This window comes from Phyllobates terribilis, unplaced genomic scaffold, assembly GCF_046119375.1.
Source record: "Phyllobates terribilis strain yellow unplaced genomic scaffold, ASM4611937v1 Scaffold_9__5_contigs__length_417890890, whole genome shotgun sequence".
Taxonomy (NCBI): domain Eukaryota; kingdom Metazoa; phylum Chordata; class Amphibia; order Anura; family Dendrobatidae; genus Phyllobates; species Phyllobates terribilis.
In genome coordinates, this window is record NW_027362769.1 from 102071961 (window position 1) to 102088556 (window position 16596).

A 16596-nucleotide genomic window follows, 5' to 3' on the forward strand; every position below is an offset into this window, starting at 1 on the left:
AGCCAGAGGCTCGCCTTGACCCAGACGCTCCGGAGAAAGCCAAGCAACTGTGGGCAGAAAAGAGTAGACTGTTCCTTTACAAGGGGAAGTTGTGCCGCAGGATGGTTAACTCCCGGACGCATGAACTAATCTGGCAAGTAGTGGTGCCACGACGAGACGCAGCCATGGTGATGGAGGCATACCACGATGGAGCTGGGCATTTCGGATGGAAGAAGCTGGAGTTCCTGCTGCGCGGGCGGTTCCATTGGGTAGGCATGAGGGGAACCATCGAGAGGTGGTGCAGAGACTGTGGCCCGTGCAACCTGAGGAGGAAGGACCGTGCCAGCCAGAAGACTCCCCTGCAGTCCATCGTCACCCGGCAGCCGTTGGAACTGGTAGCCTTGGATCATGTAAAACTGACCCCAAGCAGAAGTGGCTACGTCTACGCGTTAACCATCGTGGATCATTACTCCCGGTTCTTGGTTGTCGTCCCCGTCAAGGACTTAACGGCTCAAACAGCAGCTAGAGCCTTCCAGCAGCACTTCTGCCGTCCACACGGGTACCCGGACCAAGTGCTGACGGACCAGGGACCTGCCTTTGAAGCGGAGGTCTTCCAGGAATTCTGCAATCTGTATGGCTGCCGAAAGATAAGGACGACACCCTATCATCCGCAAACTAATGGACTTTGTGAGAAAATGAACCAGGTGGTAATGGATCTTCTGAAAACGTTGCCCCTGGAAGAACGCAGTCTGTGGCCTGAGAAGCTGCCCGATCTGGTGGACCTATACAACCACATCCCGGTAGGTTCCACCAACTGTACCCCGGCTTACCTAATGAGGGCGAGACCTGGTAAGTTACCTGTTGACCTGGAAATGGGAGTCCTGACACCCGAGGACACTTCACCAGAAGCAGACTGGGACACAGAGAGGCAGCAGCAGTACCGGAAAGTACAGGAGAGCGTGGAGCGACGTCTCTGTCAGGCTAGGGAGAGACAAGAGAAAACTTACAACCAGTATGCTCCCGCTGTTCCCCTGGTGCCCGGAGAGCAGGTCTTGAAGAGGAAAAGACGGCTCCACAAGTTGGACGACCAGTGGGAGAAGGACCCGTACACCGTACTGCCCTCAAGCCACGAGAACCCGAAGGTCTGTACCATCAGTAAAGACGGAGGGGAGACCACAGCCATTGTATCCCGGGATCACCTGAAGAAGTGTCCTGAACAGCTACGGAACCCTGAAGAGGAACAAGAAGACCATCGACCCGTAGAGGAGAGGGAAGATATGGTTAGTACTGTGCTCGGAGACTTCCCTCGGTCTTGGACTCAAGTCAATGGTGCAGTTGTGGTACCCGTACTCACCTTCCTCCAACCAGCATCCCAAGCACCTACGGAGCAACAGGTAGAGCTGGAAGAACAGCCGGTCCAGGAGGCAGAAGACCCCACACCAGCAGACCCGGAGGATCAACCCTCTGCTTGCAGTGAGCCTGCCATATCCCTAGTGAGCCAAAGGGCCCGTAGACCGCTGCCCAGTTTACCCTTAACAGCTCCTACACCCTGTAGTTCAGGGCCAGACAGTCAGCTCCGTAGGTCCACTAGGGCCACTAGAGGCCAGTTACCCGCACGTTGGAGGATTTGAAGTGTATAAATTGTTTTATTTGTGGTTACCTGTTTTTCTTGTTGCTTGTGTATAATTATGTGTTTCTAGTTGTTTATAGGAGTCTTTGGTGGATTTACCGGGAATCCTGTGTACATAGTTGGAGCGTAACCCAGGACGGACTAAAGACTGTTAAGGACTCGGGGCAGGACAGACCCCTACCTGGTTACGTCTCCCTGTTTTGGTGAAATGGACACCTTGCTTTCTTCAAAGACTGCACCCGGTTACGGACATGCCGTGACCACCTTTATGTGTTTCTTTATTGTATTGTTATTGTTATATCTTGTTATGTTCTTCTAAAATATGTTTAGTCCCGGAGTACTAAATTTCACTAGGGGGGAATGTGGCACCCCAGGGGTCTGGTTTCCACAGTAACAGCAATGTTATGTCTGAGAGCAGGTGGGAGGTCTCTTGGTCAGGAATCCTATGCATGCCACACCTCCTGCCCAGTCCTGGGAGGGGAAGAACTTCCCCTATATAAACCTAGGGCTGAGTCAGGGTTAGTGAGTAGAGAAGAAGTAGAGACAGAGAAAAGAAGCAAATATAGGAACAGAACATCAGGAGCTCTGTGGGAGCAGTGTTACAAGGAGTCAGGGGCTGGCAGCTGCAGAGCTCGCCCTGACTGAGAAGATTTCTTACCGGACCCGGAGTCCGAGGCTGTGGGGACTAACTCCTACCCAGCAGCAGAATCCGTCAGGCAGGGGATTCCAGGTCCTCTGGCCAAGAAACCCGAAGGCACGATCACACGCATGGGACCAGCACCGCCGTCGTGGAGCGGAAGCTACTAGAAGGCCCCGAGTCACCGGCCATACGGGTGAGCACCACACGGTACACTCAGGGACGTGGGCTACTTATACCCGCCTCTAGCAAGGTAGCCAGAAGAGTACAGTTAGTCTGGGAGGCCTACAACTCCGCCTGGCCAGGGGAGATCCCATCTGCTCAAGGACTGACCAGGCCCCAATCGCTAGCCAGTACTCCGGGAGGGTCTATCTTTGTCACCAGTAAAGACCCTGAACTACACCGTACCGTCTCCGAGTGGTTCCTGCTACCCCCATCATCCACGTCGGCTGCCCTGAGGCCATACCCCTCCCGTTGGGGGTTATACTATCACGCTGCACAATCCTACCACCGGCCTCAGCGGTCTGCCCTGCAGCAGCAGCTCCTTAGCTGTACTCAACGGGTGGCGTAGTCGTCCAACATCTACCGCTGATACATCGCCGCTCAGTTTGACTCCCTGGGCACGGACCGGGTCACCGCCACGAGACTACAACCCTCAACAGATCCGGCTCCGGGTAAGCTCCCGCGTGCGCAACGCAGCGCGACACAGGCCCAGGGGCGCGTCAGAAGCCTGAGTAGAAAAATCTATGACATTGCTATATGCCTCCAAAAAATCGGTTGCCCCATTTAAAGGGTCATTGACATTTCAACAAACTTTGCAAAAATCAATAGCACAGGTGAATATAAGAAACTTTATAAAATATCAGATAATTCTGCTTCTTTCTCCCTTTATGAGCCACATCCTCTTACCTCTGCCTTCTGATCCATTCTAAAAACAGTTTAAAGGGGTAGTCTCAAGTTGTCACATCTTTCCCATTTCTTTCACTTCAGGGTTTCTGGCAGGGCGGGCTTTCTTCCTTGAGTGACAGTTATGGTAAGTAGCAGAACTGTAGTATTAGTAAAACTATAAATCTCAGCACAAGATCTGGTGTGACACGCTCAGCTATCAGTGGTTTGTTCTGGAGTCTACACTGTTATCACTATATTTACATATAGAGATAACATGGCATTTGAACAAGCACCGGCTCAAGACAGTGAGAGCCGTGATTAGGAAAACTGCTCTGGGAGAAGCTGATGCTGCATCCTGGTGATTTTGAAAGATTTATAACAGCAGCATGTCAGGAGCAGAGAGAGAGGGAGAGTTGAGCAACTGTTACGGATCCACGTGGTGGAACCTCTGTGTTTTGATGCATGGAGGGACCAGAGGGGCGTAACTAAGTGCCTACTCGGACCGACCCAGGTCACATGTTGGCTTAGTCGACTCCGTGAACCAGGGAGGGACCGGGCAGGTGAACCAGGTGCCACTCTGGGACCGACCTTTTGGGAGAGCAGGTGACTCCCACGGGTCAGATGACAGGAACTGACCGGTACAGCCGATGAGCACGGCAGGTAGGCTGGCGGGTGATCCGGGTAGACAAGCAGGCGGGTACAGCGGATAGCCAGATGGGTACTCCGGGTAAACGAGCAGGCGGGTATGGCAGGTAACTTTGCAGGTGCTCCAGGTAGGCAGGCTTGTGGGCACTGTAGGTAACTGGCAGGTGCTCCGGGTAGGCAGGCTGGCGGGCTCAGCTGTTAGAGAGACTGGCGGGCAGGATTGTTAGACAGACTGGGGGGCAAGGGACCTGAGGGCTGAGGAGAGTGTTATAACACAAACAACAACCTTGCACAGGCACCTCCATTTTGGAGGAGGTACTTAATACAGGGGCAGTCCTCCGGCCATTGGCCGGGGACTCTTTAGGACGGCGCGCGCGGCCCCTTTAAGAGGTAGGGAGAGCGTGCGCCCTAAGCACAGTGCCCGGAAAGCTGCGCGCACTGCGCGCCTCAGCAGGTGAACAGGAAGACGCCGGACCGGGGCCGCGGCGGTGAGGGAAACGGCGTCTCTGCCCGGCAGGAGGCAGAGATGCCGATGCTACAGAAACTAGCTGCTGTATGGAAATTATTTCGCTGAACAGAAGTGGCTGGTATGTTCGGAGTTAACTCCTCTCCTGGAATGTAACAACTGCAGACTCTTGGCCACTGTCTGGACAGGAACTTGTGGCCAAGCTTCAAGACAACCAGTTGTACACTATAAAAGCTTTCACTTCATAATAATGTCAGCAAATAGAAAAAGCTAGTAAACTGCAAACTTGCTTATTTTCTTGCTGTCTAACTAACTAAAGCAATTTAATAACATGAGAATACCCATTTAAATCCATTCGGATACAAGAAGACAGTCTGCAAGCACAGTGAGATGCCAGGTTACACCTCCAAGTATACTCTCTAGAGTGATGGGGAGGAGTGAGGAGCTTACAGACACAGGTAGCTTGTACTACAGCTTCTAAGAAATGTATTCTGTTTCAGTGCTGGACTCACAGTCACACAGCTCAGTACTTGTATATAACATATTTCATGCTACTTCAGCTTCTGTCTGTGTGCTGTGTGTTAGGAATCCCTAATGTGTTTGTGCTGTGTATGGGAGACAAGATTGCAGCAAGTGTCTACCTACCAGCTCAAAGGGATCTGAAAATTAGAGAAAGAGATTACAGAGGGGAAAACTAATGAAAAATGCAAAATACAGATCACATAATGGCCAGAAATAGTGTTATTATTCATGTACACACTCATGTGACATTTTATCCTAAAAACTTACCTGGAGGGACAGGTATGCTTTAAACATTTTTGGTATATCTATGAAATATGCCATAAATATCCAATACATGTGTGTCCAACCACTTTCACATTTATCTTGAGAATCCGGATCCAGCACATGTTTTTTTTTTCCTTCGTTTCTTTTGGAGTGCTGAAAATTGTTGAACTCAATTGGCAATTTTCTCTACTCCCCTAAAAGTGAAGGAAAATAACTATGCAAACACAGCAACCTCTCCAATCCATGAGAGCGCGCCTTTTTGGGAGCAACACACAGATGTCCTTTTCACTAATGGGTCCAAACAAATCCAATAAACTATCACTACTTGCTACCTAGCACTCTGAACATTGTAGATCCCTATGCGCCTTCACACTTTTAATTCCAGCAATGTTCACCCTATACAGAAAACTAGGTTTGTTCAGACCGTCTCTCACCTACAATTTTTCGGTGTCAATAGGGTGCAATAAATGTACATAAACATATGAGTTGTTCGCCTGTTGGAACTTATTTTCCTAATATCTAATAGGCTTAATCCTGATCACAGTTTATAGTTAGGTAATCTATAAAAAATTACTATGATATTGACTGCTAGCAACATTAGAAACAATTGCCGCTCAAGGCGCTGAGCTGCTCGAAACTCCTGATTTATTGCTTAGGAAACAGCTCTATGTAACTCAACAGATTTGCAGCATGAATTATACGATCTCAGCAATTCCAATGATCTGTAACCTGAGATGATGTAAGCATTTCTACAGAACATTGGTTGCAGACCATTTATATTGTCATTTGCTACATCTGTAAACCAAAGACTTGTTTTTTTGACGGTGGTGATATCTACAATATCCACCATGTATGGGATAAGCCAAGGGTGGATTGTGTTACAGAAGTGCTTTACTTATAACTTGTAGATTAGAGGTTTATGAAAGCAGACAGAAGGCATGCAAATCTCCAGTAGACAGGAATGAAAATGGAAAACAACAGAGGAAATATCAACATAATTGTGAGATAAGACGCCGATATCGATGTCATTGGCTGACGTCTACTGCATGAGTCTGAACCTCCCGACTCTTTTCCGACAAATGGCGTCGTGAGAGTCCTGCTCATATGTGCATAAAATGTGGACAATCAATATACAAAATGGTCTCTTCAAAGGGGAAGAGGACTAGAACTCTAGTGCCACCTATAGGAAATAGCAATCCTAAAAGTCAATATCGACTCTCTAACAAGCCTTGTCACATGCTGTGCCAGGTGTAATGTGTATAACCTGCGCTGCTGATGGAATTCCAGGACACGATGTATTCATAAATGGAATTTATTACACGGTTGTTAAACGAATTGACTTGTAACCGTTTAATAAATTCCATTTATGAATACATCGTGTCCTGGAATTCCATCAGCAGCGCAGGTTATACACATTATACCTGGCACAGCATGTGACAAGGCTTGTTAGAGAGTCGATATTGACTTTTAGGATTGCTATTTCCTATAGGTGGCACTAGAGTTCTAGTTCTCTTCCACTCTGAAGAGACAATTTGCACATTTCTCAGAGGAGCACGGCTGTTTAAAAGTCTCCTCACCTCGGCATGTCAGGCTTAACATGTCACTCTCCGCAAGGAGAAACGTTACCCCTTGGATCCCGGACAATCAATATAGTACTTTGTGCTATGTATTCATGAGATTATCATAAAAATAAACAATTAATATTAAATTATTGGGGAACAGACAATGAGCACTTTTCGAAGAAGCTGCGTCACTCAGAGCATTGTTCTATCAAAGTGAATGGAATAATGCTGCAATATTTTGAATAGCTGGTAAAGAGAAATTGGGGGCAAGTACAAACCAACTTTCAAGCTGCTGTAAATAATGAAGATCCTGCTGATCACATAATATACTGTACATGATTACTGGGGGTCCCACCACTAGAACCCCCAGTAATCCCAAGAACAAGGTTCTAAAATGCCTCATTAGAATAGAGTGGTGGCTGCAAATGCACACAACCAGTCAGTATATTGTTTATGTGACTGACAAAGATAGCATTCTCAGGATTGTGGGGGTCCCAGAGGTTAGAAATCTTGACCAGATCTGGAGTTGAGTAAAGACATTCTCAGGACTCTAGATCAGTGGTCAAGTCAGTAGTCCATGGCTGCTGGACCAGAGCCCTGCAAACCTTCTACTACCTGCAGCATGTCTGGTGACTCTTTTGATTAATAGGCTCGCATGAAGTCATATGTGGGTGTCACAAAGTAGTGATGGGCCTACTAATCAGAAGAGGCACTGGTTATTCCAGAGATAGTAGAAACGGACTTGTTAGAAAGTTCAGCTCCATCTTTTTGTGTCTCCTTCTGCTTGTTTCCTCTTCTCGCTCCTTGCTCCTCCTCTCCCATAGAGTATAATGGGCAGTGTCACATAACACCACAGGTAGCTGGCAGTGCCTCTTGTTTGAGTAAGGCTGCGTGCCCACTATGCGCTTTTCAAGCGTTTTTGCCGCGGAATTTCCGCAGCGAAAACGCTTGGTAATACGTGCCCCATGGTCCCCAATGATAAGCCGCATGTGCTGTGCACATGCTGCGGATATTTCCACTGCGGATTATCATTGCGGAAAAATACGCAGCATGTCCATTAATTTTGCGGACACGCAGCGTAATCGCCGCCATTGACTTGCATTGGACCGCGTGACATTCGCATCACTGCATCTGCACAAGCGGATACCACATGGTTCAATGTGCGGATGGTACCCAGGTCTGGAGGAGAGGAGACTCTCATCCAGACCTGGGCACCATAGAAACTGTAAAAAAAAAGAAATTAAAATAAAAAATAAAATTATACTTAAGTAAGTATAATCTTTTTTTTTTTTTTACGATTCTTATTCTTTTTTTTTTAACTAACTTGGTCACACTACTATAAATCCACGCCGGTTGCATGGATTTATATAGTGTGAACAAGTTGTCAAGCACTTTCCAAGTGATGCTAAAATCGCTTGGAAAGCGCTTGTCAACCCGCATTCAGAAATGCATGTGAAGAACGCTTAACAAACGCTTCTACCTGGCGGGAAAAACGCATGTAAAGACTGCATGTGTTTTTCCTGCCAGGGAGAAGCGGAAAAAAATATGCAGCATTTCTGCATCGTGGGCACATAGCCTTAGACATAGTTGAGCTGTTTTTTCAGAGTTGATGATCAGTTCAGGAGGAAGGGGGATTGGAAGAGGCGTCTTAAAAGTGGAGAAAAACAGATTTGTCTGATAAAATACACTGTTCAAAAAAATAAAGGGAACACTCAAATAACACATCCTAGATCTGAATGAATGAAATATTCCCATTGAATACTTTGTTCTGTACAAAGTTGAATGTGCTGACAACAAAATCACACAAAAATCATCAATGGAAATCAAATTTATTAACCAATGGAGGCCTGGATTTGGAGTCACCCCCAAAATTAAATTTGGAAAACACACTACAGGCTGATCCAACTTTGATGTAATGTCCTTAAAACAAGTCAAAATGAGTCTCAGTATTGTGTGTGGCCTCCACGTGCCTGTATGACCTCCCTACAATGCCTGGGCATGCTCCTGATGAGGTTGCGGATGGTCTCCTGTGGGATCTCCTCCCAGACCTGGACTAAGGCATCCGCCAACTCCTGGACAGTCTGTGGTGCAACGTGACGTTGGTGGATGGAGCGAGACATGATGTCCCAGATGTGCTCAATCGGATTCAGGTCTGGGGAACGGGCGGGCCAGTCCATAGCTTCAATGCCTTCATCTTGCAGGGACTGCTGACACACACCAGCCACATGAGGTCTGGCATTGTCCTGCATTAGGAGGAACCCAGGGACAACCGCACCAGCATATGGTCTCACAAGGGGTCTGAGGATCTCATCTCGGTACCTAATGGCAGTCAGGCTACCTCTGGCGAGCACATGGAGAGCTGTGCGGCCCTCCAAAGAAATGCCACCCCACACCATTACTGACCCACTGCCAAACCGGTCATGCTGAAGGATGTTGCAGGCACAGATCGCTCTCCACGGCGTCTCCAGACTCTGTCACGTCTGTCACATGTGCTCAGTGTGAACCTGCTTTCATCTGTGAAGAGCACAGGGCGCCAGTGGTGACTTTGCCAATCCTGGTGTTCTGTGGCAAATGGCAAGCGTCCTGCACGGTCTTGGGCTGTGAGCACAACCCCCATCTGTGGACGTCGGGCCCTCATACCACCCTCATGGAGTCGGTTTCTAACCGTCGGTGCAGACACATGCACATTTGTGGCCTGCTGGAGGTCATTTTGCCGGGCTCTGGCAGTGCTCCTCCTGTTCCTCCTTGTACAAAGGCGGAGGTAGTGGTCCTGCTGCTGGGTTGTTGCCCTCCTACGACCCCCTCCATCTGGGACATTATGTCTCACTCCATCCACCAACGTCACGTTGCACCACAGACTGTCCAGGAGTTGGCGGATGCTTTAGTCCAGGTCTGGGAGGAGATCCCACAGGAGACCATCCGCAACCTCATCAGGAGCATGCCCAGGCATTGTAGGGAGGTCATACAGGCACGTGGAGGCCACACACAATACTGAGCCTCATTTTGACTTGTTTTAAGGACATTACATCAAAGTTGGATCAGCCTGTAGTGTGTTTTTCCACTTTAATTTTGGGGGTGACTCCAAATCCAGGCCTCCATTGGTTAATAAATTTGATTTCCATTGATGATTTTTGTGTGATTTTGTTGTCAGCACATTCAACTTTGTACAGAACAAAGTATTCAATGAGAATCTTTCATTCATTCAGATCTAGGATGTGTTATTTGAGTGTTCCCTTTATTTTTTGAGCAGTGTAAATTCCAAAAGTTTCTTACATTCATCTGTACTATTGATGTATGCAAGCTTTGCAGAAAGTATAGTTCTTATTTAAGGGGAGTAGCCCTCCACTGTTCCCTGCCTTCCCCCAAAGCAGTGTGGTTGGCTGCTTCTTACTTTGAACCTATCCGTATATACTGTATCCTTTTTTGGTTGTTTATTTTGACACATACATTGTCTGCCCATGCATTTTTATTACATAAGTTAACATTTTGGGGTAATTATTACATCTTTCCTCTTTTAGGCTCAGCCACCTCCCTTTTCTATATTTTGTCATTTTGGATATTTATTTCCTTTTACATTGTTCTTAATTATATTCCTAATAAAGATATATATTATTGGTATTCAGAACTGTCCTAACACTTTTTCTCTCCTCGTTGATTATGTTTCACACATGTAACATCTCCCCTAAAATTTTGAGCCATATTTTTTATCCAATATATCTTTACAAAAGTTCAAACACCTTGCTTTTAATTACAGCCATAGACTAAAATTGTTGCTGCTTGGGGTCACCACCAGGGGGAGCTCACTGCATATGGATCTATGCAGCTTCTTTGAACCAAATGGGAGCTGTATAAATTCTAATGCAAAGAGCTCCCCCTAGTGGTTTCTGTTGACAGCGAAAAAATTTTTTTTTTACCTCTGGCAGTTCTCAGTCGCCCAATGATAAAAATGAAATGCAAACCCCCTTCTAGCCTAGTTTCTTTACACCAGTATCTACTGTGCTGTGATGATAGTGATACTGATAGTGACTTTTTTATACAAAGGAATACTTATTTCAATTAAATTAAAATTAATATACTACATTGCTTTATATGATATATTTAAAGGTGTAAGGCATCAAAAGTCTAATCAAATGGAACAAAATGCATAAAAATATCCATATCCAAAAATATATATTTCCTTAATTCAGAGTAAATTGCACAAATATTTGAACAAATGGCTAAAAGCATGATGCAAAGTTGCCTATAAAATTGCTGCTAAGAAAATGCAGCTATTCCTTTAAAAATCAAGCATCTGCTATAAAAAATTCACTCTGTTAAGTAAAGCAAAGCGAGCGATGACAAAGTAGGTCTTTACGGCAGAGGCCATTAGAATAAATGATTCTTACCTGCCTGCTATCCCTCTGGGAGGAGGAAGAAGAGGAGGCACTTTTGTGCGTTGGCGTTGCTATTCTGTGAGCTGGCGATATGCCTTTCTCTTCTGAACTCATCTTCAAAAGTAGTTCCCGGTTGTACTAAGGTGGCAGCAAAATCATATCAATCCTTTTTTATGCTGATCACGCAAGAAGGGCAAAAAAATACTCTCCAGAAACATTTATCCAGATATTTAATACATCACATGATAGAAGCTGAAAGAAAACCACAAAAATACAAACTCATTATCACACATGTAATATACCCAAATAGAGCACAGCATACAATATTCTCACATGCGCCCTTATCAGACTGAGATTCAACGAAACTTGACAATGATGGTTCAGTTTGCATAAGACAGGGGTGGGGAACCTCAGGCCCATGGGCCATAAACGGCCTGCAATAACCTTTTCTGCGGCCCCCCGGGCAGATTCCCATAGAGCACAGTGCTTGGGTCGGCAGCTGTGTTTTGATGGCCACCGGCCCTTTAATTTCTTCTTGCTCTGTGAGCACGCGCACGCCGCACTCGCTACTGAACACTGACGCGCGGGCAATGAAAGATTATGTCCGGACACCAGTGCCAGCTCCAGGACGTACTTTGTGGGTGGAGTTGGTGTGCAATTTGTACGGCCCCCGAGGGATGGAATAAATATCAAAAAGGCCCTTGGCAAAAAAAAGGTTCTCCACCCCTGGTATAAGAGATACAGTAAGTGGGCAACACATACTGTATACCATAAAAGAATAAAAGTCTCAAAAAACAAGAAAAAAAACATGATGACATGGAGTAAATATATGATGGAAAAATCCAACGTGTGTTCGCCTTGGAATTCAAGGCAGAAATTTGAAGCAGAACCTCGGATCTCGGCTGCGGATTTGCTGTGTAAACTGCTGGGGGTCCGCACATACAGTACAGACCAAATGTTTGGACACACCTTCTCATTTAAAGATTTTTCTGTATTTTCATGACTATGAAAATTGTACATTCACACTGAAGGCATCAAAACTATGAATTAACACATGTGGAATTATATACTTAACAAAAAAGTGTGAAACAACTGAAAATATGTCTTATATTCTAGGTTCTTCAAAGTAACCACCTTTTGCTTTGATGACTGCTTTGCACACTCTTGGCATTCTCTTGATCTTTAAATGTGAAGGTGTGTCCGAACTTTTGGTCTGTACTGTAGATTAAACCTATTTTATGACTATTAGTAGATGTTACAAACCATGAAGCAGTACCTAGTATATTGGAAAATTGTAGAACTATGAAGAAGAAGCTTTATTTTCTTAAACCAAACAGCTTATTTAATCACAACAGATAATTACCGAAATAATGAAAAATGTAATAATAACAATAATATTTACACTTTAAAGAGTAACCGCCGTTTTAATTTTTATTTAAAAAATCAATAGTACACATTAAAATAAGCAATTTTGTAGTATGTCTTATCACAGAAATTACTTGTTTCTCCTCCTGGACTGATCTTTCACTCTCACGCCACTAGATGGCAGATTCCTGTGTATGGCGTACATTGACAGAAAGCTGACAATCGGTGGTGGGGGGAGGGGTTACACAGAGGAGGACTAGGAGGCACAATAAACCTAGTCCTGTATTGATAATCTCCTGTTGATAAAACACTGATTTTATTGAAACAGCAACACACAGAACCAGTAAGTGACACGTCGCTGGAATCAGGGTCTCTGCCCAAACATCATGGTTCTCTCAGATTACACAGCATAAACCTGCTGACAGATTCCCTTTAAGGGTATTATTTGTTTGGTCTTTTTGATGTAATCTATTTTAATCATTTCTAATTCTATTTTATATTCTTTTTAATGTTTTATCATCACTGGGGCCTGAAGTTACAGTTTAATAAAATATAAGCGGAGATTGAAAGTGACTAAGCATTACAGGCATCAATTAAATCAATTTTTGTTCGAAGCCTTCTTTGAAAAAAAACAACTTTTGATAACGAGATAAATATATAAATATCTTTATACACATACGGGGAAAAGGGCATCCACCCTGGATATTTTTATAATTTAGTAATTATGCGGTGATGAGCTTGAATTGGAAACCACATCTTGCATTTGTTAGCAGCCATTAAATTCATCTATTCATTACAGTCTGCGCCACTAAAGTCTGAATGATTTATAAGCCAAAATGACAGGAAACTTAAAAATGGGGAGGTGTAAATACATCAGGTAGAAATAAACAGCGCCACTCTCGCCTATGGCTGAGTCTGGTATTACAGATATAGTGGACCCAGCCATTAGACACTTCTAACATCAGTTTTCATAAAATCTTGCATTCCCATAAAATAACTGTGCTGGGACCTTCTTTTTTACAACTTCAATGGCAGTCACAGGACTTGATAGCAGAGGATCGGCACAATTTTCTATCTTAAGCTAATTAAAGGCAGAAACTGTTACCTAAATTTGACATATTGGCCATTGCCAATGCCTATGACCTAATTCCTTGGTCATGTATGTCCAGTATGATTTATACTGATCTCAACTCCAAGTTGCTACACACCGGTCCTGGCTCCAGCTTTGGTTTGCGCGTAGTCCTTCCCCAGGGCTTTCTCTGCTACAGTGTGAGAGAGGGCACCTTGCTGACCCAATGTGCACCTCTGATGTCACCTCCCTATGATTTTAAGGGTGGTTCGGGAGGCTGCACGCTGCCTGAGGATTAAGGTAGTTTGTGCATGCTGCTAGCTTGTGCCTGAAATTCAACCAAGCCACAAATCTAACAGGACTGCGCTGTTACAGTGTGCTGTCCACACACTCGGATCTGCTACCGCAATGTGCCCATCTGCCAGCTCTATTCTGCTGTTCTAAAGTGCTGTCTGTGCACCCTGCTCTGACACATCAAAGTACTTGTTTGTGGTACAAGACTTTGCTGTTCCAGAGTGCCCTCCGCAAACTCGGCTATGCTGCATTATCATACTTGTCTGTCCATTCAACTCTACTGTTTTAAGGTGTTGTCAGCATTCTCAGCTCTGCTGTTCAAAGGAGCCCAACTTCATGCATTGCTCTATTGATCCAAGGTGCTGTGAGTACACTCAACTCTGTTTTTCAAGGTTGCCTATTCATATCTCCTGTTCTACTGATTCTTGCTTTTATATGTGCCATCCAACATATCCAGCTCCTCTGATCCATGTGCCGTCCAGCATGTGGCGTTCTACCGATTTTTGCTCTTCCACATGCCATCTGGCCTATCCAACTCCACTGCATCAACACCTGCGATCCGCGCTGCTCCCCCTGACCTACAGCTTAGTGATTCCACCTCACAAGGTGAGCCATAGAAGAAGCCTTAGGCAGGTCTATTGCCCAGATGTGCAGAAAATATCCACAGAATCGGCCATGAATGCCTGAGATGTGACCCCACCTGAGACATCGGTACCCAATAACCTCTGCTTCTCCATAAAAATATAGGGGTAGGGGATGTTGCACCCAACTCTCTCTAATAATATCTACGGAAGTCGCAGAAAAAATAGATAATAATAATAATATATATATATAGCACCCACAGCACTTAACAATTCAGGGGGTACAGGAAGGTCTGATTTAGAAAGATCTACTCTACCGGTAGGGGAGGTCCTAGAGTTGGGTCCAAGCCTAAAAAGTAATTATGGCATATACTGCTGATATGCTATACATTTTTAGATGTGGAATATCCTTTAGGTTTAGCCATACTTCAGTGATAAAAAAATGCAAAAGTCGCCTCCAAGTGTACTTGCTTTTCTTTCCAGACATTTCTTTAGAGGGCGAGGATGGTATAGAAGTAGAGCGGGCAGTACACTAAACCACTGGGAACTATTAATACTGCAAAGCATTAAACAAACGGAATGTCTCCCTTGTGTTTCTCCATAAATCAGGCAGTATTTTTATTTTTTCCTACTTGGAGATAACCAAATATCTATTTTTGAGGTTAGTGCCGTTTTAATAGTATAACCGCATCACTCCCCTTATAGTGCAGGCTAATGTAGACTCTTATTGATCGTTCCCCCATTGCCTTCCTGTTCTTCCAATAAAAGTAGATCAGGACGTCTCTGTACAAAGCACATGAAGGACACGGACAGATGATGAAAGCACGGAGAGAACTTCACATAAAGGAAGATACTGAACATTAAATAATCAGTTTCATACATTTATTTTATCAGCAGCCCTGATGAACAAGCTTCCACTAGCACATAGTAAGATAGAAAGCATAGATGGTCCTATACCATAGTGCAGTACAAGGGGAATTCTGTGAACACCCCAACATGATGCAACATAACCATAACCTAACTTGTAGCTGACGCAGCCTCATCTGTGAATTCACAAACGGACCACACAACAGATGTTGAACCAACGATGATCAACCATATTTTCTTCATTTTTCTGTATCCTTAGTTTTGGGGTTTTATATAAAACTTTGCAGAACAATGTCCCAACCAACCTCAGTTCATACAATAATCTACGCCACAAGTCCCTGCATGTAGACAAATTGAAAGATGGATCTGAAATCACACTGCCAATCTCCCACCAGACGATGAAAGACAGTATTTGGAAGCAGTTTTTATTTGTCAACGCATTTCGAAGCATACAACACTTCATCAGGACAAACCACTATATTAAGGTACATCATACAAAGAGAAGGCATAAACAAGTCGCTGCATGTGAACAGTAAGACTTCACCAACACGTGTGTGAATTTTGATCTATATATGCCGCACATAACACATCTGCATCTCTGGCTGCTATGGGCATAAAAGGGGACAAACTTATGGTGTGACCCCCATGCTCCCCTGACCTCAACCCCATTGAGAACCTCTGGAGCATCATCAAAAGGAGTGTCTATGATGGCGGGAGGCAGTTGACATCTAAGCAACAGCTCTGGGAGGGTATTCTGTCCTCATGTAAAACAATTAAAGCAGAAACCATCCAAAACCTGACAAATTCAATGGACGAGAGAGTTCAGAAGCTCCTTTCGAACAAGGGGTCCTATGTGAAAATGTAACATCACCTAGAATAAAGTTTTGAGTTGAAAACTGTTTGATTTCAGTGTGTAATAACCTGCTAATGCTTATAATTTCAAAAATGACCATTTTTTTGTTCTTTATTAAAATGAAAAGGTTGAAAACTCTGCTGTGCATAATAATTTGGAACATGCATTTTGAGTGCAGTTTGAGTTGTTTTTTTTTTTTTTTTAAATATACTGTTATCATAGGCAGTTTGTACAAAAACCTTTCAATTGCACTCTAATAGTTATTTGACTGGAAAATTACAATGACTGCAATTCATATAGGTAATTTGGGAAAATCTGAGAAAATATTATTTGCATAATAATTTGGAACACAGTGTAGTGTGGTCTCCCCTGCATTTTTGATAACCAGACACGCAAAACTGACAGCTGCGGGCTGCAACACTCAGCTGTCAGCTTTAGCAAGGCTGGTTATCAAGAATAGAGGGGTCCCCATGCCGTTTTTTTAATTACTTAAATAAATAATTTAAAAAAACGGAGTGGGGTCATCCCACCCCCATTTTTGACAACCAGCCAAGCTAAAGCATACAGCTGGGGGCTGGTATTCTCAGGCTGGTAAAGGGCC

General features: G+C 44.5%; 1 protein-coding gene across 6 annotated transcripts in view; it reads right to left on the minus strand.

The window, feature by feature from the left end:
* OSBPL6 (oxysterol binding protein like 6) overlaps positions 1-16596 on the minus strand; it is a 310483-nt gene that overhangs the window by 133919 nt on the left and 159968 nt on the right. For all 6 annotated transcript variants that reach the window (XM_073646872.1, XM_073646869.1, XM_073646871.1 and 3 more), the window contains one exon: positions 10979-11218. In XM_073646872.1, the coding sequence (XP_073502973.1) occupies positions 10979-11080 (102 nt within the window). In that variant the 5' untranslated portion in view covers positions 11081-11218. The remainder of the gene's footprint in view (positions 1-10978; positions 11219-16596) is intronic.